Source organism: Nerophis lumbriciformis, linkage group LG21 (genome assembly GCF_033978685.3).
Source record: "Nerophis lumbriciformis linkage group LG21, RoL_Nlum_v2.1, whole genome shotgun sequence".
NCBI classification, from domain to species: domain Eukaryota; kingdom Metazoa; phylum Chordata; class Actinopteri; order Syngnathiformes; family Syngnathidae; genus Nerophis; species Nerophis lumbriciformis.
Genome location: NC_084568.2, coordinates 6,495,401 through 6,520,316, shown reverse-complemented (window position 1 = coordinate 6,520,316; position 24,916 = coordinate 6,495,401). Strand labels below are relative to the sequence as shown.

The 24,916-nt window shown below is 39.0% G+C and overlaps 1 protein-coding gene across 1 annotated transcript; it reads left to right on the top strand.

The window, feature by feature from the left end:
* psmb2 (proteasome 20S subunit beta 2) lies at positions 1-24,916 on the top strand. The gene is made up of 6 exons (XM_061983459.2): positions 1-245; positions 5,290-5,412; positions 5,621-5,691; positions 21,814-21,976; positions 22,067-22,116; positions 24,698-24,916. The coding sequence occupies exons 1-6, from the start codon at positions 155-157 to the stop codon at positions 24,794-24,796; spliced, it is 597 nt and encodes a 198-aa protein (XP_061839443.1). The 5' UTR covers positions 1-154; the 3' UTR covers positions 24,797-24,916.

The following is a 24,916-nucleotide window of genomic DNA, read 5'->3' as shown; positions in this document are numbered from 1 at the left end:
CGCACACGAAATACGTTGCGCCGTTTCCGGTGACGTATTAATCAAGCGCCGACGACTTGCAACTTTTGCTGTGTAATCTGACCAAGCTGCGAAGAGTAACGTTGTTTGCATACTTCTTTTTTTTTAGCCATCAAAGTTGCACTTGTTGGAGAGAATGGAATATTTAATCGGCATACAAGGACCGGATTTTGTCGTCGTGGCTGCGGATAATGTCGCAGCCAACAGCATCATTCAGATGAAACATGGCAAGTGACAATGTGTTAGCTTAGCATTTAGCATCGGCTAAAGCCGCCGTCTTGGTCATATACTAAAATAGTGACTTTAAAAGACAACTTAAATTAACTAATATCTGTATGGACTGTTATTAATATGTAAGTCATAACGTGGGCTTCGGTTTCTTCGCAAAGTTGTCAAATGCCGAATGTCTTTAGCTAGTTAGCTAAGCTAAACACCGCTTATAAATGACAAGTGGGTTGAGTTTCTCCTTTTAAAATAGCATTTTGTGTTATTTGCATGTTAGTTGTCGTCACTGCTAGATTAGTGTCAAAATAGTTAAACACCCAAGTATAAAAAAACGAATAGCGAAAGTGAAAATGGTTATGGTTAGCTCGTTTCAAAGTGACGCATCATATCATTTAATTTACATTTCTCTTTACAACATGTTCGAAAAGGAGTAGGAAGAAGGCACGCTTACTTAATCCTACCCCTTTCGTATTCCGAGCAATTTACTAACACATCCATCCATCCATCCATCTTCTTCCGCTTATCCGAGGTCGGGTCGCGGGGGCAGCAGCCTAAGCAGGGAAGCCCAGACTTTCCTCTCCCCAGCCACTTCGTCCAGCTCTTCCCGGGGGATCCCGAGGCGTTCCCAGGGTGGCATCCTGACCAGATGCCCGAACCACCTCATCTGGTTCCTCTCGATGTGGAGGAGCAGCGGCTTTACTTTGAGCTCCCCCCGGATGGCAGAGCTTCTCACCCTATCTCTAAGGGAGAGCCCCGCCACCCGGCGGAGGAAACTCATTTCGGCCGCTTGTACCCGTGATCTTGTCCTTTCGGTCATAACCCAAAGCTCATGACCATGGGTGAGGATGGGAACGTAGATCGACCGGTAAATTGAGAGCTTTGCCTTCCGGCTCAGCTCCTTCTTCACCACAACGGATCGATACAGCGTCCGCATTACTGAAGATGCCGCACCGATCCGCCTGTCGATCTCACGATCCACTCTTCCCTCACTCGTGAACAAGACTCCGAGGTACTTGAACTCCTCCACTTGGGGCAGGGTCTCCTCCCCAACCCGGAGATGGCACTCCACCCTTTTCAGGCCGAGAACCATGGACTCGGACTTGGAGGTGCTGATTCTCATCCCAGTCGCTTCACACTCGGCTGCGAACCGATCCAGCGAGAGCTGAAGATCCTGGCCAGATGAAGCCATCAGGACCACATCTACTGTAGTGAAAAAAACCCGGAAAAAAAAAACTTTTTAAATTTAAAGATTTAACAGGATTCCTGTTTTAGGCGCCAAATAATAGGTAACATTTTCCACCTTGTTATAAACATTTGGCACCAGCCTGCGAGGACACCCTTAAGGACAGTCTTCAAGGCTATAAAACCCAAAACACATTTCTAAACAAAGAGATCTTGGCGCATCATATCATTTTATTTACATTTCTCTTTACAACATGTACGAAAAGGAGTAGGAAGAAGGCGCGCTTACTTAATCCTACCCCTTTCATATTCATAACAATTTACTAACACATACAATACAGGCCAAAAGTTTGGACACACCTTCTCATTTCTATGCGTTGTCTTTATATTCATGACTATTTACATTGTAGATTGTCACTGAAGGCATCAAAACTACGACACCTGTGAAGTGAAAACCTATCAGGTGACTACCTCTTGAAGCTCATGGAGAGAATGCCAAAAGTGTGCGAAAAAGTAATCCGAGCAAAGGGTGGCTATTTTGAAGAAACTAGAATATGAAACATATTTTCAGTTATTTCACCTGTTTTTGTTAGGTACATAACTCCACATGTGTTCATTCATAGTTTTGATGCCTTCAGTGACAATCTACAATTTAAATAGTCATGAAAATAAAGAAAACCCATTGAATGAGAAGGTGTGTCCAAACTTTTGGCCTTTACTGTATGTTCACTCTGTAACTTAATTTTTTACACAATTTACTGTACATCAATGAAATACAGCAGTTCTCTTTATAATTAGTTAAATCGGTTATGATTCACATCTGAGATAATATCTCATTTGCATATAAATGCATCATATCATTTAATTTGCATTTCTCTTTACAACATGTTTGAAAAGGAGTAGGAAGAAGCCACGCTTACTTAATCCTACCCCTTTCATATGCATCACAATTTACTAACACATACAGTACAGGTCAAAAGTTTGGACACACCGTCTCATTTCTATGCGTTTTCTTTATTTTCATGACCATTTACATTGTAGATTGTCACTGAAGGCATCAAAACTATGACACCTGAAGCTCATCGAGAGAATGCCAAGAGTGTGCGAAAAAGTAATTAGAGCAAAGACTGGTTATTTTGAAGAAACTAGAATATAAAATATGTTTTCAGTTATTTCACCTTTTTTGTTAAGTACATAAATCTACATGTGTTCATTCATAGTTTTGATGCCTTCAGTGACAATCTACAATGTAAATAGTCATGAAAATAAAGAAAACCCATTGAATGAGAAGGTGTGTCCAAACTTTTGGCCTGTACTGTATGTTCACTCTGTAACTTAATTTTTTACACAATTTACTGTACATCAATGAAATACAGCAGTTCTCTTTATAATTAGTTAAATCGGTTATGATTCACATATGAGATAATATCTAATTTGCATATAAATGCATCATATCATTTAATTTACATTTCTCTTTACAACATGTTCGAAAAGGAGTAGGAAGAAGCCGAGCTTACTTAATCCTACCCCTTTCGTATTCCTAGCAATTTACTAACACATACAGTACAGGTCAAAAGTTTGGACACACTGTCTCATTTCTATGCGTTTTCTTTATTTTCATGACTATTTACATTGTAGATTGTCACTGAAGGCATCAAAACTATGGCACTTGTGAAGTGAAAACCATTTCAGGTGACTACCTCTTGAAGCTCATGGAGAGAATGCCAAAAGTGTGCGAAAAAGTAATCCGAGCAAAGGGTGGCTATTTTGAAGAAACTAGAATATAAAACATATTTTCAGTGATTTCACCTGTTTTTGTTAAGTACATAAATCCACATGTGTTCATTCATAGTTTTGATGCCTTCAGTGACAATCTACAATGTAAATAGTCATGAAAATAAAGACAACTCATTAAATTAGAAGGTGTGTCCAAACTTTTGGCCTGTTGTGTATGTTCACTCTGTAACTTCATTTTTAACACAATGTACATCAATGAAATACAGCAGTTCTCTTTATAATTAGTTAAATCGGTTATGATTCACATGTGAAATAATATCTCATTTTCCTATAAATGCATCATATCATTTAATTTACATTTCTCTTTACAACATGTTCGAAAAAGGTGTAGGAAGAAGCCCCGCTTACTTTAATCCTACCCCTTTCGTATTCCTAGCAATTTACTAACACATACAATACAGGGCAAAATTTTGGACACACCTCATTTAAATGCGTTTTCTTTATTTTCATGACTATTTACATTGTAGATTGTCACTGAAGGCATCAAAACTATGACACCTGTGAAGTGAAAACCATTTCAAGTGACTACCTCTTGAAGCTCATCGAGAGTGTGCGAAAAAGTAATCCGAGCAAAGGGTGGCTGTTTTGAAGAAACTAGAATATGAAACATATTTTCAGTTATTTCACCTGTTTTTGTTAAGTACATAACTCCACATGTGTGTGTTCATAGTTTTGATGCCTTCAGTGACAATCTACAATGTAAATAGTCATGAAAATAATAAAGAAAACACATTAAATGAGAAGGTGTGTCCAAACTTTTGACCTGTATTGTATGTTCACTCTGTAACTTCATTTTTAACACAATTTACATCAGTGAAATTCCGCAATTCTCTTTATAATTGTCTAAATCGGTTATGATTCACATATGAGATCAATAAAGTTCAAGATGTTTAATAAAATTCTTCTTTATTGTGCTTTGTAAACACTTTTAGTTTGAACAGCCTCTTAAACTGGATCATTAGAAGAACATCTAATTTTAAACATTTGTATGCACTTATAACACTTAAAACCTATCGCATGTCAATATGTGGAATTTGTATTTTGGAATGGATTAAGCAAATAAATCAAACAATGTACTAATATGATCCAGTTGAAGTAACGGATCAAACTATAAATGTTTGCAAAGTACAAGGAATAATACTTTTGATAAACATTTTCAACTTTGTTGAAAATGAGATATTATACATCTCATCAAGTGAATCATAACTCCAATCCAATCCACTTTATTTGAATAGCACATTTAAAAAAAGAATTGAAGTTTCACAAAGTGCTGCACAGAAGTTAAGACATACATCCTAGAAGAGTCAGTAATATAAAACATTTAACTATTAAAAGAGTAAATACATAAAATACATCAGAGAAAATAAAATAGACTAAAATCACACAACTCTCATGCTGGTTTAAAAGCCAAAGAGTAAAAATATGTTTTAAGACGTGATTTAAAAATCATTAAAGATGGAGCCGTCCGAATAGCAAGAGGGATATTGTTCCAAAGTTTTGGAGTCACAGCAGAAAATGCATGATCACCTCTGGATTTTAAACAGGTTTTTGGGACGACAAGAAGAAACTGATCAGCTGACCTCAGAGACCTTGTGGGGGTGTACATTTTTAAAAGGTCTGACATATACCGGTATTGTTGCGATAATCCGTTAAGAGATTTAAAAACAAACAACAATATTTTAAAATGAATTCTAAAATGAACTGGGAGTCAGTGAAGAGATTCTTAAATGTGTTCATGTTTTTTAGTGTTAACTATTAAGAGGATCAGTTGTATTTAAAAGTCATTGTGTTACAAGATGAGAACAGAAAGTGAACAAATGTTTTAGTAATTACTATGAATTCTTAAAAGGGGTAGGATTAAATAAGTTTGACTTTCTCCTACTTCCTTGTCAAACGTGTTGTAAAGAGAAATGATAAACTGTAGATTATATGATGAATCACTTCTATCTGTATACATGTTTGAAATCAACTTAAACCTTTACCCTTATTAAGTCATTGCTTTTCTGCGGTTGCACTTTTTGATGGCTGAACGCTCACTTTATCAACTCACTTTTGAATGTTTTTCAGACTACGACAAGATGTTCAAACTGAGTGAGAAGATTCTGTTACTGTGTGTGGGAGAGTCGGGAGACACAGTACAGTTTGCGGAGTACATTCAGAAGAACGTTCAGCTCTACAAAATGAGAAACGGTGAGCGCATTCAATTATTTGTTAGTCTACTATTTATGGCAGTTTGGACATATTTTGATATCAACAAGCTTAACCACTTAACTGTTTCAACAACTCATAGTGGGTAATATCATTCCTACAACAAATCATAGTTCATAACACATTGTCACACTATGAGGATTCTAATTAATAACATTGCTAAATGTCTTTTTTATTCATTGTTTGGCAGGCTATGAACTCAGTCCAGCAGCAGCAGCAAACTTCACGAGAAAGAACCTTGCAGACTACCTTCGAAGCAGGGTAAACATACTCACACATCACAATGCTAAACTTCAATCATATATTGTTTGTCACATTACTGCCTGGTTTTAGTATTTGTGAGGAGTATTGTAGATTTCCTTTCTGAATGTGAACTATCTGCATGGTCTTCTTGTTTACCGGAAAGCCATATCCCAGTTTTTGTCTAAAAAGCAATGCAATATATAGCCTCTATCATAGTAGATAGTCTATTTCTTTTTACAGAGTTACAGATTTCCAAGAAAAGAATTGAACCTGTTTTGCAAAACACAAATATCCACTGCAGAAGATGCTGGCTCTCAGTAGGGTATCAACATAAATAATCTACAAAGTTGGAAAAATTGTTAAAAGTATAAGTAAAAACGAGATGTAATACACACTTTTTACCAGACTGTAACAAACACTTTTTATGTAAATCTTTACTTAGGTGTCATATAAATGTCTTTGTTCAAGATTACATGCATGTTTTAGGGGCGACTTACAGTTAAAAATAGCTACACTTATCACTACTGACCAACTTTCTGATTATGCCAATCACAAAATCCAGGTGATACTTTATTTTTGGTCCATCCGCTGACAGAAGCGGCTAGCCCAGGCCTGGGCAATTATTTTGACTTGGGGGGGCCAAATTTACAGAAAAAAATGTGTCTGGGGGCCGGTATATCTGATTTTTAGGAACTCCTAATACAAAAATACAATAATGTCTGATTGAATGCTAAAAACGTTACGACAGAGCGCCTTAAAAAACGGAATGGAATTTTACTTTTTTTTTACTGAATGAGACACCCAGAATGTACATGAAAATAAAGAATGTGGGATTTACAATATTAACTATGATTGATAAAACATTGAATAATGACAACATATGAACGTCACACCCCCTCTTGACTGACATATTTCACAATAAAGCGAAACGCAACAAAAATGCAATAAACACAGTGAAATATGAACGCGAAAGGTAAAAAAAAAAAACACCTACTATCTGATATATCACTAAGCTCTAGAACTTTGTTGTAAAAATCTCCTTCCGCTTCTGTCCCTGACACCCGCATTTCAGGCTGGCCGCTCTGGAAACACTCTGTGGAAACGCTCCCCGCCCACACTGCTTGGTGCTTCGTTCGAGCTGCTGTGAATTAGATTACCATAGTAACTAATTAGATTACCATAGTAACTAGTATATCATGCAAAAGCGCAGATTCTAACCATTGAAATACTTTGTATAGTTCAAGACTTACTGTCATTAGAAAACATCACTGCACATCATAATGGCAGCTACAGTTTCCATCTTAAAGATCTAAAATAATTATTTGGGAATGTCCGGCGGGCCAGATCGAAAAGCTTAACGGGCCGCATGTGGCCCCCGGGCCTTAATTTGCCCAGGTCTGGGCTAGCCGCTAACTGCTGCTCCCATAAGTTAATTATCCTCCCCTCCATTGCGGCAAATAAACACTGAGAGTAAGCCAGGAGCAAGCATGCTAATAGGTAAGCTTACCGCTAAGCTAGCTTGAAACAAGAAGTAAGTGCTGAAAAAACTTTCAGAAGTGTCGACGTACCCGCGTTGCAGCAGTAAGTAAGCAGCTATTAACAGGAAATTAACAAGTAGATTTAATTAAGAGTCTACAGAGAGGATAATATTACAGTAACTATTGTGTTATATTGTCGTACACATAAGGTAAGTGTGAATCGATCCATAAATCGGTGGTGTTGCTGCCAAGATCGATACTAGAGTTATTAGATCAATATTTTTATTTGCACAAAAATCATATTTTTGTAGTTTTTGTTAATGTTTACGGTCTAATTCCCTGGACACAGGAGGGCAAACAAATCATTTAAATTGAATTTCCCCCAGGGATCAATATACCGTATTTTTCGGAGTATAAGTCGCACTGGAGTATAAGTCGCACCTGCCGAAAATGCATAATAAAGAAGGAAAAAAACATATATAAGTCGCACTGGAGCCCGGCCAAACTATGAAAAAAACTGCGACTTATAGTCCGAAAAATACGGTAGTACTTTTTATTCTATTCTAAATGAGTAGTAGGTAGCAGTTTTTGCTTTTGTTTAGTTGTTGTGTACTATTGACTTTGTTTTGGTCATACAAATTGTACGTCATGAAAAAAAAAAGAAGAAATATTGTGTTGATATTGTTAGACTCTCAATAAACACATTTTCAAAAATTACATGATGTGATTGGTATTGGCCAATCTTGGAATCGGAAGCATAAAGCCTTGATAGGAACATCCCTACCTACAGTTTATTGGCCAAACTATGGTACACTCGTGTTTAATCACGTCTCACCTGGCATTACCGTACTTAACCCCTTTTGTCAGTGGGTCGTCTACTACATTCATGATAAAACTGGAATATTATGCCACCCTTATTTGTGTGCATAAGTGTGTAATACACCATAGACTGCTTATTTTGTTGAGATTTGACTGATCTACACCAGTCAAGGATACTGTTACAACTCCGTCAACACAATAGTTGGATTAGTCACAAATATTAACATGAATGCAACTCACCTTCAGAGCCTCCCAGCATAGCAGATGCACATTAAAGTTCAACAAATGAGAGTAAGTGACAACAGTGAGTATAAATAGTTACTCCATACCCAGACTTGTGTCCAAAAAGACACAACAAGCGCTGTTGCACAATCTGAAGACTTTTGTCTGAGGCACATATTTTCCACATATTGTTGATAGTAAATTTGGTTAACGTGGCTGCATTAGCCACTTCATTTTACAAACAATAACGAAAAACGTGTGTTGAAAGACAAAATCCAGTGTCAGAAATCCTTGGAGCTTTGCATTGAGTTAGTGAAGACTTTGACCAAGTGACCGAATGGAAAACCTCTGGAATGTTTGATAGTAGCTTAAGAAAAAATGGTGTAAAGGACAACATTTTTGTTGTATCATTGTCAAATTTGAAATGGGGAGTAGGTTAGTAGGGCTCAAGATGTGGCTTTCCAGTGCATAATACTGAACACATTTTTTGGAAAAAATATAAGGCAAACCTCCCCCAAAAATCCTTCGTTTAAGTGTATTCAAACACCTATTCCAGTCAGTCAGTAGCACTAATACAGTTTCTGTCGGTGTTGAACATTCATCTTGCTAGCTTACAAAAGAGTTCAAATAAACCTCTCTACTCTGAATAGTTCAATTGCAGGGTTGAGGGTTTTTGTCAAAAACTAATCCTGGAATGCCAAGATGATGTTCACACATGAACAGCCTGATACAGGCGATACATCTGGTCGATACGCTGGAAATTAAATCATAAACAAAAGCTTTGTAGATATTTTGAGTGTACAAAAGAGTGTTTACACTTAAACTACTGAACAACAAATTTAGCCATTAAGTATATATTTTTTTGCATTTGTTTTATTTGTAATCCTCAACAACGCACACGACTAATGCAATGGAGCATAAAATCAAAGGTAAGGTTGTTTATTCAAATTTAAGTAATGCTCATCTTGAATGTTGAGAAAATGTTTGATCTTGGTGATTAGACGGGTAGTTCAGTGGTCATTAACCACATCCATCATTACATCAAAACATTTGTACTCAGCAAGAAAATGAATTTTGACTGATTTAAAAGAAGCCTGTCCCCTTTTAAGAAACACCTAAGAAGATGTCCTTAGTTCTGAAAAACACTGAGGCTTTTAGCTTAATATTTAGGCCAAGAAATTGGACTCTCACAGGATCATTTGCAGATGTCTCGTCATAACGATGCATCGTGACTCTCGCACTAATTTGTTAAGAGTATTGCAGCTGCTTCCTTTTACAATAGCAGAAGGGTGAAAATAATTACAAAAAACAATTAGTGTGGCAGGGAAGGGAATGTGGGACACATCGAGGCGGGGATAGGGGTGGAGAAGTGGGAGGAGGGAGGTGTGGAGAGACTGTGGGAATCCCTGGGGGGCACAAGAATACCCAGTAGACCACACTGCACCGACTGAGTGTGAGAACAAGTAGGATTGAATGTACACATGACTTGACATTCACATGTACAGGCTGCCGTTACGATCACTGTAAACCAGTTTTGCCTAATAAGTTGTACTAGACAATGTTAAGTGGATTGAAAATGCTGCATTAAAAAACATCCAAAGCAATTTGTAGCACCATGTCCATTACAGCAAAGACTGGATCTGTGTTTTTATTATAGCAATCCAAACTTCTACATCTTAGCTTGGTTTCTAGAAGAAGAATTGTCAACTAGTCCAACTATTTTATGAGAGTCTCTATTTTTAATTCTTAGCTTCTTATCTTAATTACTGGGCACAGGTGCATGTGTGTTGTCGCCTCGGCTTTGTTTTTATTTGCATAATAGAGCTGCGAAGTGAGATCCAATCACAAGGTGAAGTGTGAACATGTAATTGTATCAGTCAGGATGCATGTTGATAGCACTGTTAAGAGGGCTACCACCATTTGATGAGCGGCATGAAAAATAACTTAAGAAAATTACAAATTGCTAAAAAAAAACAACTCACCATTGCACTTAACTCATGTGATCTAAGTGCTGTCTTATACTTTAAAGATGTCATATCATGATTTGTTTTCAACATTTAAAACATTTCCTTGTGGTCTACATAACATGTGATGGTGGTTCTTTGGTCAATATTTAGCATAGATTATGTTTTACAGGTAGTCTTCAAGCCGGGATTTTCACCGTCTCTTCATGATGAGCCATTTTGTGGGCGGTCTTAATTACGTACCTCCACCTGGACAGCATCTTCTCCCGTCGCTCATGTTGTAGTTTTTAGTGCTTCCGTAGTGAGTCTACTGACCGATATAAGTTAGAACTATATGCTACTTTTGTATTGGAAATGGCAGCAGCGGAGGATGCATGTGCCTGTACGAGCCAGTCTGCCCCGCAACAAGAGGATAGAGGAAAAAGAAGGAGCTTAATGACTACAATGGCGGACTTGTGCTAAGCACTCAAAGTAAATTTATACTAAATACAGTATTGATAATCCGCTGATGTCATCGATGCAAAAAATGTCACAGGCTGAGAAATTTCCAAACATACCCTTTAAAGCAGGGGTGCTCATTACGTCGATCGCGAGCTACCGGTCGATCTCGGAGGGTGTGTCAGTCGATCACCAGCCAGGCATTAAAAAAATAGTCCTAAAAATGAGCGATCATAAATCTTCACTATGACGTCACTTGATTGACATTCACGGCACCCGAGGGTCTTCTGAGGTGACGCTGGCTGCTGCCAGCTCATTAAAATTACCGACTGGAAGGCGAGAAACACTTTATTTCAACAGACTCTGGCGCCGTACCTGTCGTCAAAACTCCAAAGACCGACTGCACAGTTGCGCTAACAAAATAAGAGTCTCAGAAAGCTGGCGTGCACAAGCTAGCAAGCTACAGAGTTTGCCGACAATGTATTTCTTGTAAAGTGTATACAAAGGAGTACGGAAGCTGGACAAATAAGATGCCAAAAACCAACCACTTTCATGTGGTATTGGACAGAAAGGAGGACTTTTTTTCTTCTCCATTCGAAAATGTGGACATTATCAGCACCACTGTCTGATTCCTATCAATACAAGTCATCAGAATCAGGTAATACACCAACTTTTATTCTTGTCTTCATGAAAGAAAGGAATCTATATGTGTTAAACATGCTTGTATTATCTTTAAACACATTTAACTTATTAACAATATTAACTATATATGTTAAACATGCTTGTATTATCTTTAAACACCTTTAACTTGTTAACAATATTAACTATATGTGTTAAACATGCTTGTGTTATCTTTAAACACCTTTAAGTTGTTAACAATATTAACTATATGCATTATCATTAAACACCTTTAACTTGTTAACAAAAACATATATTTCATAAATAAGTAAATATAAATTATATATATGAATGAGGTAGATCCCCACGACTTGATCAATTGAAAAGTAGCTCGCCTGCAGAAAAAGTGTGAGCACCTCTGCTTTAAAGCATGTAATCTTAAAGCAGTTATTGGTACATTATGATGTTACAACATTATTATGCTTTGACTTGAAAAACCGGGCAACAGTGTTTTAAGTCAGAAAATAAAAAGAAAGAGCAAAAACTCAATGTAATGAGAAAAAACTGACATTTCGATACTAAAAAAAACATGCTTTGTCAACTGAAACACAAAGCTGTCACATAAGGTTTTCTCTTTAAATATATCTATTTTCGAATTTAAAAAATAAAATAAATAAATATCAAATAGGCCCCCTTATGCTTTGACTGTTCGGTATGCATCCTTTGGGGGAAAAGTTGTGGACACCCCTGCTATATATAGTATTCTGGGATGTTAAAAAGAACAAAAATGTACCGGAAAACCTGTCACAAAATCGTATTAAGAGCTTAACAGTAGATTTTGTGACCCATTTCACCCCTACATCGTACTATACCTGTGTGTACGCAAAAAACTTGCTAAATAATTAAACAGAGAAAATATAACCTGCTGGGTACTGACCTTTTTAAAGAAATGTATACTGAAATGTAGAACAATGACAGGATAAGTGTTGGTGACATCGCTCGTGTTTCTCAGAACGAAAACAAACGTGCACGAGTCATTGGAGCGGTGACCGGCAAGCAACAGGAGAAAAAAAAGAAGCTGCGGCCACTACCAACAACATGGCAAGTGAAAACATAGAAAGAATGAGAACATTTCAACTCAAACAAGTCAAAGATACTTTAAATAACTGGCTTCATTTGCAAAGCGACCTTGCTTTTCATGGCAGTACGTCTATGATGCGGGAGCATTAAAGCGGAGTTGTGTCGGACATCTGGAGGATGTGGTCTCCGATTCTCCTCTGTAAGATAGTGAGCTTGTTCCCGAGTTGGCTAACAAAGAGACGTAGTTGTATGGAGAAAAAAAACTTAAACTGTAACTTAAGCCAAAGTCCGCCTGCTAAACTTGGTCTATAAACTCTCTAAACACATCTTATTGTCACACAATTGCTCTTTTCTTTTCAAAGAAGCCAGATAGCTTTAGTGCTGTTTTTATAACTGCTATTTTGACTTTCCTTTTTTTACATTTAAAAATTATAGTCCATTTATTTTTTATGGACAAAAGTTTTAATAGTTTATTTTTGTAGCAAACTAATGAACAACACGGTTCATGATTATTTTCTATGAAGTAGTCAATTTCATTATGTGATGTGATGGTGATGTGATGTCAGCACATGCTGACCCATATCTCAAACTAGATTTAAAAAGCCCCATGGCTAAATAAGAGCCACTGAATAGGTATGCGCTTTATAAACTCATTAGTCAAATAATATTTAGGGATAGTCAATGATTAGTCAACTATCAAAGTAATTGTCAGTAGGGCTGCAACAACTAATCGATTATAAAAATAGTTGGCGATTAATTTAGTCATCGATTCTTTGGATCTATGCTATGCGCATGCGCAGAGGCTACTTTTTTTAATTATTTTTTTTTATAAACCTTTATTTATAAACTGCAACATTTACAAACAGCTGAGAAACAATAATCACAATAAGTATGGTGCCAGTATGATGTTTTTTTTTTAAATACTGGAAAGGATATACATTTAGTTTGTCTCTTTTATCCGATTATTAATCGAAGTAATAATCGACAGATTAATCGATTATCAAATGAGTTGTTAGTTGCAGCCCTAGTTGTCAGTTGCAGCCCTAGAACCATCCAATTTAGATATTTTGGGATATTTTATAATGGAAATGCAATTAAATGTTTCTTAACATAATTGTGGGAATGCCAAAAGCTCACAAAACAAGTCTCAAATATTTTGCACACACCTACTGGACCCAGATTGTTTTTATTCAGTCCGGGTTGCAAATGTTGTAGCAGAAATACATTTTTATGCATTTTTTTTTCATACGCTGCAAGGAAATCTTTATTTTTGTGCCTCTTGGTTACGGCGTTGGCTTTGTTAAATTGGGATTTATCAATGTTTCGTTCTCAAGAGTGCGGAAAACCTGCATTTTTTTTCCTCCGATCCGCATCCCACACCTTCCTCCAGCTATGTTTGCGCTCACACTCATCAGACCCCAAGAGTTGCAAATTATGTTGTATAAACAGCCTTTTTTTCCTGTTCTCCTGCAGTCCATTTCTGTATGCGGTCTTTCGATTTTAGAACACAATTTCATGGTCAGTTTTCTTTTTGGTCTAATTTTGGCTCATCAATCTGTTGATGACATATCCAGACTAATCCAGTTTAGAAGTTGAGAACATAAAATACCTCAAATGAACTGTATTATTTTAGGACTTCTTTATACATGTGCATCATCTAATGTATTAATCTATCCTTGAGTTTAAGACCGTTCCCAGAACAAAACATCGTAAACTATCTATTTATGTAAAATGCCTGTAGTCCTAAGCTTTTGTTCAGTTGTCTGGGTAACTGTGCCAGATATGTTGCAATTGGTTTTAATTAATTTGATTAAATATCCAGGCCAAGCCAAAAAGAAGGATTCATCAAGATAATGATTTGTTTTTTATCCCAATTGTTTCTCCTCAATCCTTGTCATCTTTTAAGTGCCGCTCCCCCTCCTAAAAATGATCCCGCACTGCCAGCGTGCCCAAACCCTTAGGTTAAAAACTGATAAATTAATCAGAGCTATATTGTTAATTCCTACGTTCCTTTTCCCGCAGGATGAATTACAGATGAGTTCTATAGTCTGAAAGATGTCATACTCCAGTGGCTGCCGACCTTCGGGAGGTGTAGTTAACTCTAGTCAGCAGAGCATGTCTGAGCCGAGGAAGCCGGAGACTGTTCATATTGAAGTGTGCTTACTAACCCGCCGCCCAGGAAAACAACTGGGCTGCGTTATTAACCTCCAGAGTACTGCATTGACTCCAAGCTTTAGAGCGCAAGGAGGGAGACAAATAAAATTGGCAGAACACATGATCACCTGAGGCCTTGACGATGCTGCATCAGTAATGAGGATTCGGTGCAGAAAGAAACAAAAAGTTCAAAGCTGACAGGCCGTATAATCCGCTGCCTTCCGGAGCTTTGTTTTCATGCCGAATAGATTGTAGTATTTGCAAGTACTGCTTGAAAATGATGTCGTCGAGCAAACCGCTGTATCCTGTTGGTGGTGGTCATCTTTTCCAACCCCTGCACAAGGTTGTGGTGGTTATCATCTCTTCAAGAAATGCTTGTAAAAATGAAACAACCAACTTTTTAACTTTTATCAGTGGAAACGTAAGTTGAAAAGCTACACAGTGGGACAGTATATTACGTTTCACATTGCCATGATGACAGCTGTGCTATTGTTGAAATAAGCACCGACACTACCCATATCTACATAGGTTTTATTTGTCGAAAATATATTTTGCCCTGTCAGTTCGAATACACATCGACATACAGGCTAATGGGCTTATATTTCCCCATTAGCCTGTATGTCGATGTGTCATTGACCGGGCTAGCATGCTAAGGATTCGGTGCATGAACATACTACCTTTGTTAGACAATATCTTAGACTGTATTGGACAATATAGTTTACATACGAAATGTCCATTTCCATTTATTACAAGTACCGTCTTTTTCGGACTATATGTCGCAGTTTTTTTCATAGTTTGGCCGGGCTCCAGTGCGACTTATATATGGTTTTTTTCCTTCTTTATTATGCATTTTCGGCAGGTGGACTTATACTCCGGTGCGACTTATACTCCGAAAAATACGGTATTCAGGAGCGACTTATGTGTGAAATTATTCACACATTACCGTAAAATATCAAATAATGTTATTTAGCTCATTCACGTCAGAGACTAGACGTATAAGATTTCATGGGATTTAGCGATTAGGAGTGACAGATTGTTTGGTAAACGTATAGCATATTCTATATCAGTGGTTCTTAACCTGGGTTCGATCGAACCCTAGGGGTTCGGTGAGTCAAGCTCAGGGGTTCGGCGGAGGTCAAGACACACCCGACTCATCGTGTAAATACAAACTTCTTCCTATCAGCGTATTACGGATACAGCAACAGCAGAAGTCAGACTGATTTGCAGGTGTGTAATTTGTTGTGAGTTTATGCACTGTGTTGGTTTTGTTGTTTGAACAAGGTGATGTTCATGCACGGTTCAAAAAAACATGGTAACACCTTAGTATGGGGAACATATTCACCATTAATTAGTTGCTTATTAACATGCCAATTAGCAACATATTGGCTCTTAACTAGTCATTATTAAGTACTTATTAATGCCTTATTCGGCATGGCCTTATTATAACCCTAACCCTCTAACCCTGGCCCTAACCAAATAACTCTAAACTAAGTCTTTGTTACTTAGAATATGTTCACCTAGTGTCCAAAAAACTCAAAATTAAGTCTTTACTTAGAATATGTTCCCCATACTGAAGTGTTACCAAAAACATATAACTCTTGAATTTGAAAAAAAAAAAAAAAACATTTTATTTTTCACTAAAGAAGTGTTCGGTGAATGCGCATATGAAACTGGTGGGGTTCGGTACCTCCAACAAGGTTAAGAACCACTGTTCTATATGTTATAGTTATTTGAATTTACGTTAACATACCAGGCACGTTCTCAGTTGGTTATTTATGCATCATATAACGTACACTTATTCAGCCTGTTGTTCACTATTCTTTATTTATTTTAAATTGCCTTTCAAATGTCTATTCTTGGTGTTGGCTTTTATCAAATACATTTCCCCAAAAAATGCGACTTATACTCCAGTGCGACTTATATGTTGTTGTTTTTTCCTTCTTTATTATGCATTTTCGGCCGGTGCAAATTATACTCCGGTGCGACCTTTACTCCGAAAAATACGGTAATAAGAAAACGTAAATGCCTTAAATTTGGCGTCAGATGACAAATCTTCTCCGCCTTCAATCGTCTCCATCTTTCAAAGGCATCCCCGATGCAAATCCTCGTTTTCTTCCTGGTTTTGTCATGAATAAGTTGAGAATCGTAACGACGCCTTTTAGATTTACTAAGGTCTAGACATGTTTCGTACCTTTACCAGTGGCAGTAGCTAGACGAAGGTGACAGAGCGTAACTGACAACCTGGATGTGACACGCTCACAAACTTTCTAATTGGTCAAACAATAGAGGGCGGGACATCGAAATGAAAACAATAACAGGATAAATCTAAATTTTGAAATGAGCATATCCTACTACTGTTATCAGTTATAGAGGCTGTGGGAGCCTAAATGCTATTTAAGTTCATTTACATTTTATGGAAGGTGCTTTACGTTTATTCAGCCAAAGGGGGACTATTTACTTTAATTTAAATAATACGAAAATGTATATATTAATAAATTAAATGATAAATGGGTTATATTTGTATAGCGCTTTTCTACCTTCAAGATACTCAAAGCGCTTTGACAGTATTACCACATTCACCCATTCACACACACATTCACACACTGATGGCGGGAGCTGCCATGCAAGGCGCTAACCAGCAGCCATCAGGAGCAAGGGTGAAGTGTCTTGCCCAAGGACACAACGGACGTGACTAGGATGGTAGAAGGTGGGGATTGAACCCCAGTAACCAGCAACACTCCGATTGCTGGCACGACCACTCTACCAACTTCGCCACGCCGTCCCTACATGCTTAGAATAATTATAAGGTACACTTTATTTGTAATTATTACATTTGTCTGAATAATTTGATGAGTACTATTTTATACTGCTTTAATACAGTGAAGATTATGTACCGTATTTTTCGGAGTATAAGTCACACCGGAGTATAAGTCGCACCTGGCGAAAATGCATAATAAAGAAGGAAAAAAAACATATAAATCGCACTGGAGCCCGGCCAAACTATGAAAAAAACTGCGACTTATAGTCCGAAAAATACGGTAACTGTTTAATTGCATATATGGCGGAAGGATCTGTGTGGTAATATGGTTTGGACACAATGTATTATGGGTAATGGCAGTCAGGTATGGTGGAATCGAGCCGCACAGTTTTTGGACCTTACTCTTACTTTTTCTTACTCTTTCTTACTGTAACACACTCGCTTTATTTTGCCATTCACTTGTTCCCACATCGTTATTGTTTGACGTTTTTGAATGATTAAGTTGACAAGTAAACGACACAAAACGAAGAGGAGCGTCCGGAGTTTTGTTTGTTGTTGCAGAGCAGGAGAAAGTAGAGGAGCGTCAAGCTAAGGCTTCATTAGGAAACTACAGAGGCATTTGAAAAGAACATGATTTATTAATGCCTTTTAACTGGGTCATTTAATGATGACTTGGCGTGAAATGATTACATATGGCTCCTTTAGGTTAAAATACATTACAAAAACATACATCCGTTGTCATGTCTTTCATAATGATTGTGAACAATAGGCAACATTCCAAAAAAGTGCAGTTCCCCTTTAAGAGTCCCCCAATTTAAGCGTTTTGAGATAATAATTGTCTCCCGGCTTATTGTTATGCTTTAAATTGCAAGCAACAATTTGAGTTACAAGCATCTCCACTATTAGTTGGCGTAGCAAATGCCACCAGAGGGAACCCCTTAAGATCCGACCAAAAGTGGTTTTACTCGCAAGCATTACCTCATAGCTAGAGATGGATTGTTTTTCCAATCATGGGAAGGAAGAACTTGGATGTGAAGGACAGGGCTAAGAAAAAGTGACTAATATTGATTGAATTAAAGAAAGAAATCCTCCAAAAACATGACCGATTGTGTTGCCAACTTGGCAAAGCGATTTGAGTATCTCGTCTGCACCAAACTGAAGCAGATTGAATCTTAACGCCAGCTAAAGTGTGCCTGATCAAGATTCTTGCAAAGTACAAAAGCCAAACAGGATGCTGTCTCTTTTGATCTGTTTCATAGAACTTTCAGCCTTTTGTTTGTTGTTGTGCGTCGTAAAAGTGTGCGTGTGCACGTGTGTCGGGGGTAGATGATAAAGATGATGCATATTGTTTGTTAATGTGAATCTAGGTGTGAGTTCAGGTGGCGGGGTTAACAAGGTGCCTATACGAGGTGACATGGGAAGGTTATTTTGATGCCAGGTCTGTATTATTGTTACCTTGTAACCAGTGAGGCAGGTGTCTGGTGGGTGGGGGTGATGCCACTGGGGCGTTGGCAGGCTCACAGAGGAGTAAAAGTACATGCACAAACACACACTCACACATAATATTCAGTTGAGCCTGCTGTGCACCAACTCTCTGCTTTCTAGTGAGGCCATCGTTAACACTCACACTAAAGCCCTCCCCACAGGGGATATAGCAATCATCTCCCTCGTGGCAAATATAACGCCAACACAAGTCAGAGAAATAAGCAGGTCAAATGTGAGGTAAATTGAAATGGCAGGGCAGGTGTGGAGATCACAACCAGCCAGCCGCCACATGAATCATTGTTGCCTTGCTGCAATGTAATAATGGACTTCTTTTCCTGTTGGGTTCTAATCAAAAACTCTGCAAAGTCTTTGTCTGTCAAGCATTTAGGCTCGGGGTTGTTTTGAAGGCCTCCAAATTGTGTTTCTTTTAATTGAGAAGGAGATAAATTAGTGTACTGGAGGGAGAGAAGAGGCTGCGAGCGTGGAAGATGTAATTTCTAAAGATGGGGTGGGGGGGTGAGCTGCAAGAGAAACGACTTTAGAAGTTTTTAATGAGCCCTGGCGTTACTCGGGGGCACGGGGTGAAGGCGGCGAGAGTGGAGAGAGAGAGAGGGGGAAAAGAAATGAAGATGGAGGGAGGGCGCGATGAAGGAAAGTCAACGGGGGTGCTGACTTCCTGCAGATGTCACACTGCAAGTGACTAACCCCCCCCTATCATACACACCTTTGCCCTGTGACCCTCTTTCACCGTCGTTACACTACATTTATCTACTAATGGCGGATTACAACATTTGATTTGGGAGCCTGTCTCAAAAAGAGATTTAAAAACGGTTGCTATATTGCTGCGAAATAACATAACCTTCTTTTTTTTGCTGCGTTATCCATTTGCTTTGTGTATTAGTGGGGCGTAGCTTCCATTGTTGGACCAGGAAGAGGAGAAGTTATATCGCTAATAGCTCCTTCGAACGTGACTTATTCGCTGCAAGTTGTTACCCAAACATGGAGATACAGTACATAGTCGACAAAACATTTGGGGTGTGATTTAAAAAAAAAGATTGGGTCTGTTTTTGTTGACGTGTGTTAACTTCCTCATTGCTGAGCAGTGTGAAAAGGCATCAGCAACTACTGTCTAGTTCCACATAATTAACAGTGACTTCCTGTTCAGTGTGAAGTAAGCTTCAAAATAAAAGAATACTTCCGGAACATACAGTACAGGTCAAAAGTTTGGACGCACCTTCTCATTCAATGCTTTTTCTTTTTTTTTCATGACTATTTACATTGTAGATTGTCACTGAAGGCATCAAAACTATGAATGAACACATGTGGAGTTATGTACTTAACAATAAAAGGTGAAATAACTGAAAATATGTTTTATATTCTAGTTTCTTCAAAATAGCCACTCTTTGCTCTGATTACTTTTTTGCACACTCTTGGCATTCTCTCGATGAGCTTCAAGAGGTAGTCCCTTGAAAAGGTTTTCACTTCACAGGTGTTCTTGAATCAGCACCTCCAAGTCCGAGTCCATGGTTCTCGCCCGGAAAAGGGTGGAGTGCCATCTCCGGGTTGGGGAGGAGATTTTGCCCCAAGTGGAGGAGTTCAAGTACCTCGGAGTCTTGTTCACGAGTGGGGGAAGAGTGGATCGTGAGATCGACAGGCGGATAGGTGCGGCGTCTTCAGTAATGCGGACGCTGTATCGATCCGTTGTGGTGAAGAAGGAGCTGAGCCGGAAGGCAAAGCTCTCAATTTACCGGTCGATCTACGTTCCCATCCTCACCTATGGTCATGAGCTTTGGGTTATGACCGAAAGGACAAGATCACGGGTACAAGCGGCCGAAATGAGTTTCCTCCGCCGGGTGGCGGGGCTCTCCCTTAGAGATAGGGTGAGAAGCTCTGCCATCCGGGAGGAGCTCAAAGTAAAGCCGCTGCTCCTCCACATCGAGAGGAGCCAGATGAGGTGGTTCGGGCATCTGGTCAGGATGCCACCCGAACGCCTCCCTAGGGAGGTGTTTAGGGCACGTCCGACCGGTAGGAGGCCGCGGGGAAGACCCAGGACACGTTGGGAAGACTATGTCTCCCGGCTGGCCTGGGAACGCCTCGGAGTCCCACAGGAAGAGCTGGACGAAGTGGCTGGGGAGAGATAAGTCTGGGCTTCCCTGCTTAGGCTGCTGCCCCCGCGACCCGACCTCGGATAAGCGGAAGAAGATGGATGGATGGATGGAGGTGTTCTTGAAGCTCATCGAGAGAATGCCAAGAGTGTGCAAAGCGGTAATCAGAGCAAAGGGTGGTTATTTTGAAGAAACTAGAATATAAAATATGTTTTCAGTTATTTCGCCTTTTTTTGTTAAGTACACAACTCCACATGTGTTCATTCATAGTTTTGATGTGACAATCTACAATGTAAATAGTCATGAAAATAAAGAAAACGCATTGAATGAGAAGGTGTGTCCAAACTTTTGGCCTGTACTGTACATGTATAGGCCTATTTGTTGTATACTAAATAACAAAATCACCCTGACTGCAAATGATCTTTATTAAAATGTCCAAACTTTTAAATAAATGATAGATTTCAAATAAAAAAAAAATACTGTTTATATACTTGTTGTATTTTACTAGCTAAAAAATAATAATAATGGGGTTAGATTTTTCTCGTGACTCAGAGCGCCTTACACTGAGAACTCCACATTCACCCCTTGATGGTGGTAAGCTACATTTGCAGCCACAACTGCCCTTGGGTAGACTGACGGAAACATGGCTGTCAGTTTGCGCCAACGGCCTCTCCGACCACCACTGAGCATCCATTCACATTCATAAACCAGTGTGGGTGAAGTGTCTTGAACAAGGACAGGACGGCAGTGACATGGATGGCAGAAGCTGGATTTGTACCCTCAAGTTGCTTGATGATGTGACGTATCGATGCGAAAAAGTATGAAATTACACTGGAACCTCCTGAGGACGAGCATCCTCTGCAGTGGACATGGGTTTTGCATAGCAAGGCTATTTTTGTCTGAAACAAACCTCGACCGCAGTTCTTTTCCCTTGTTTGCTGCTTGATGGTTTCTTACGTGGTTTTTATCAGTCGCTATAGCCACCATCACCCTCACACCCCCATCCCATCTCCCTGCAGACGCCATATAACGTCAATCTGTTGCTGGCGGGCTACGACGACGCAGACGGTCCGGGTCTGTACTACATGGACTACCTGTCCTCGCTGGCCAAGGCCCCCTTCGCCGCCCACGGCTACGGGGCCTTCCTCACGCTCACCATCCTCGACCGCCACTACAGACCAGGTCTGCCTTCCACATAATTCACCCACGCTCACTGCAAAACATTTGTGGTCGTCTCCATGAGGCATCATCTTGTCCTTGGTTCTTTTCCAGATCTGACCAGAGATGAAGCAGTGGAGATCCTGAAGAAGTGCATTAACGAAGTTAGTCACCGTTTTTGTTCATCTGCTCAAGAGTCTGAATAACTTCATGAAAGCCAGTGTTTTCTGCGGTGGACATTTTTTGCACATAACAAAATGAGGAACTCTGACAAAATAATGTCCTCTGCAGACATTGGTTGTCAAAAGGATATTCATATACAACCATTTTCTTTTTTAATTATTAAAGGGGAACATTATCACAATTTCAGAAGGGTTAAAACCATTAAAAATCAGTTCCCAGTGGCTTATTTTATTTTTCGAAGTTTTTTTCAAAATTTTACCCATCACGCAATATCCCTAAAAAAAGCTTCAAAGTGCCTGATTTTAACCATCGTTATATACACCCGTCCATTTTCCTGTGACGTCACATAGTGATGCCGATACAAACAAACATGGCAGATAGAACAGCAAGGAATAGCGACATTAGCTCGGATTGAGACTCGTATTTCAGCGGTTTAAGCGATTCAACAGATTACGCATGTATTGAAACGGATGGTTGTAGTGTGGAGGCAGGTAGCGAAAACGAAATTGAAGAAGAAACTGAAGCTATTGAGCCATATCGGTTTGAACCGTATGCAAGCGAAAACGACGAAAACGACACGACAGCCAGCGACACGGGAGAAAGCGAGGACGAATTCGGCGATCGCCTTCTAACCAACGATTGGTATGTGTTTGTTTGGCATTAAAGGAAACTAACAACTATGAACTAGGTTCACAGCATATGAAATACATTTGGCAACAACATGCACTTTGAGAGCGCAGGCAGCCCAGTTTTCATCAATTAATATATTCTGTAGACATACCCTCATCCGCTCGCAGATTTCTTTGACTTTATCGTTGGAAATGCATCTGCTTTGAGTGTCGCAGGATATCCACACATTCTTGCCATCTCTGTCGTAGCATAGTAAAGTGTGCGGAACAAACGTCCAATTTCTTGCCACTTTCGCATCTTTGGGCCACTGGTGCAACTTGAATCCGTCCCTGTTCGTGTTGTTACACCCTCCGACAACACACCGACGAGGCATGATGTCTCCAAGGTACGGAAAACAGTCGAAAAAACGGAAAATAACAGAGCTGATTTGACTCTGTGTTTGTAATGTGTTTGAGAAAATGGCGGATTGCTTCCCGATGTGACGTCATCGCTCCGAGAGCGAATAATAGAAAGGCGTTTAATTCGCCAAAATTCACCCATTTAGAGTTCGGAAATCGGTTAAAAAATATATATGGTCTTTTTTCTGCAACATCAAGGTATATACCGTATTGACGCTTACATAGGTCTGGTGATAATGTTCCCCTTTAAAGAAAATGCCTGCTTCAAGACAACAGTAAGTGCAACTACTGTCAAGTTACACAGCATTAAAACGTGCAGACAGTGACTTCCTGTCCAGTGCAAAATAAGATTCAAAACAAAAACATGGTAGTACAAAGGAACCTCAATTTATGAACTTTAACTGGGTCTTGAACAGGGTTTGTAAATAGAAAAGTTCGTATATTGAAGCAAATAAGAAACAACGTAATCATGAATAATAAGTTCCAGTTTCACCAAAAGTCCATATTTTGTACACTTTGAACACAATACAAAGTGGGTTATACAGTACCGTATATCAAAGAAACATAAGAAGGGTGTGGTGGATGAACTTTCTATTTAATAACAAAGCCAAAACAACAACTCGCTAACTGTCCTCACATTCAGCCGCCCTGCCAACCCACACGCACACTGTCCCTGGCCCTGTTTAAAGTTAAAAGTTAATATACCAATGGTTGTCACACACACACACACACTAGGTGTGGTGAAATTATTCTCTGTATTTGACCCATCACCCTTGATCACCCCCTGGGAGGTGAGGGGAGCAGTGGGCAGAAGCGGTGGCCGCTCCCCGGAATCATTTTTGGTGATTTAACCCCTGTGTGTTGCACTCAGTTAGAAATCACAAAACTCCTTAAGTTTGTATTCATTTATTTCTGAAACAATTGTTATTTATTATTGTATAGTTATATAAATATTATTTGTCAACAGATTCAACCTTAGTAACTAACACAATTCCACTCAATTAATTCAAAATTTTTTATTTACATTGTGAGCTGCCATTGTCAATGTTGGCAATACAACTGAATTATCGCGGTAGCTAGCTCTGTTAAATAGGAGTATAAAATACCGAAGAATTAAAAAAAGAATGCAAAAATGGTTAACAAATACTTTATATGCCATTTTCTGAACATGTAAATGTGATAATACAAGCGAGTTTTGATTTTTGTGTTGTCGACAATCGCTTATGTCGACGCCTTTCAGCCAGTCTAAAAGGTGCTGACCTTAACTGGTTCTATGCTATTAACTGGAAATAACAGTTTATAGTCTAAACAAATGTTTCCAGGCCATTGTTAATATAGGAAACAAATATAATTTATCCCAAGTCTCAAGAGGTTATGATTTATGAAATAAGCAAAACATATTCATAGCAACAACTAACGTCCTCATGCAAGATAGAGGTCAACATAACATAGCCACTAATTGCTGGTTTTGGTGGGGTTATTCTACTTGTACTGTTTGTCCCTCATGTCTCAAGTTGTGATTTTTCTCCTCCAGCTGAACACGCGCTTCATCCTGAACCTTCCCTCCTTCAGCGTCCGTTTGATTGACAAGGAGGGCATCCATGACCTGGAGAAGCTCACTCCCAACAAGTGACCGTTCCCCGCTTAGCTACCGGCACTCACAATCTTTTTTTTTTTTCTTTTTTTTTTCTTTCTACCGCTGACCTCCTTGTTCTTTCTGTTCCAATAAAAAGTGACGCGCAGTTGAGATATA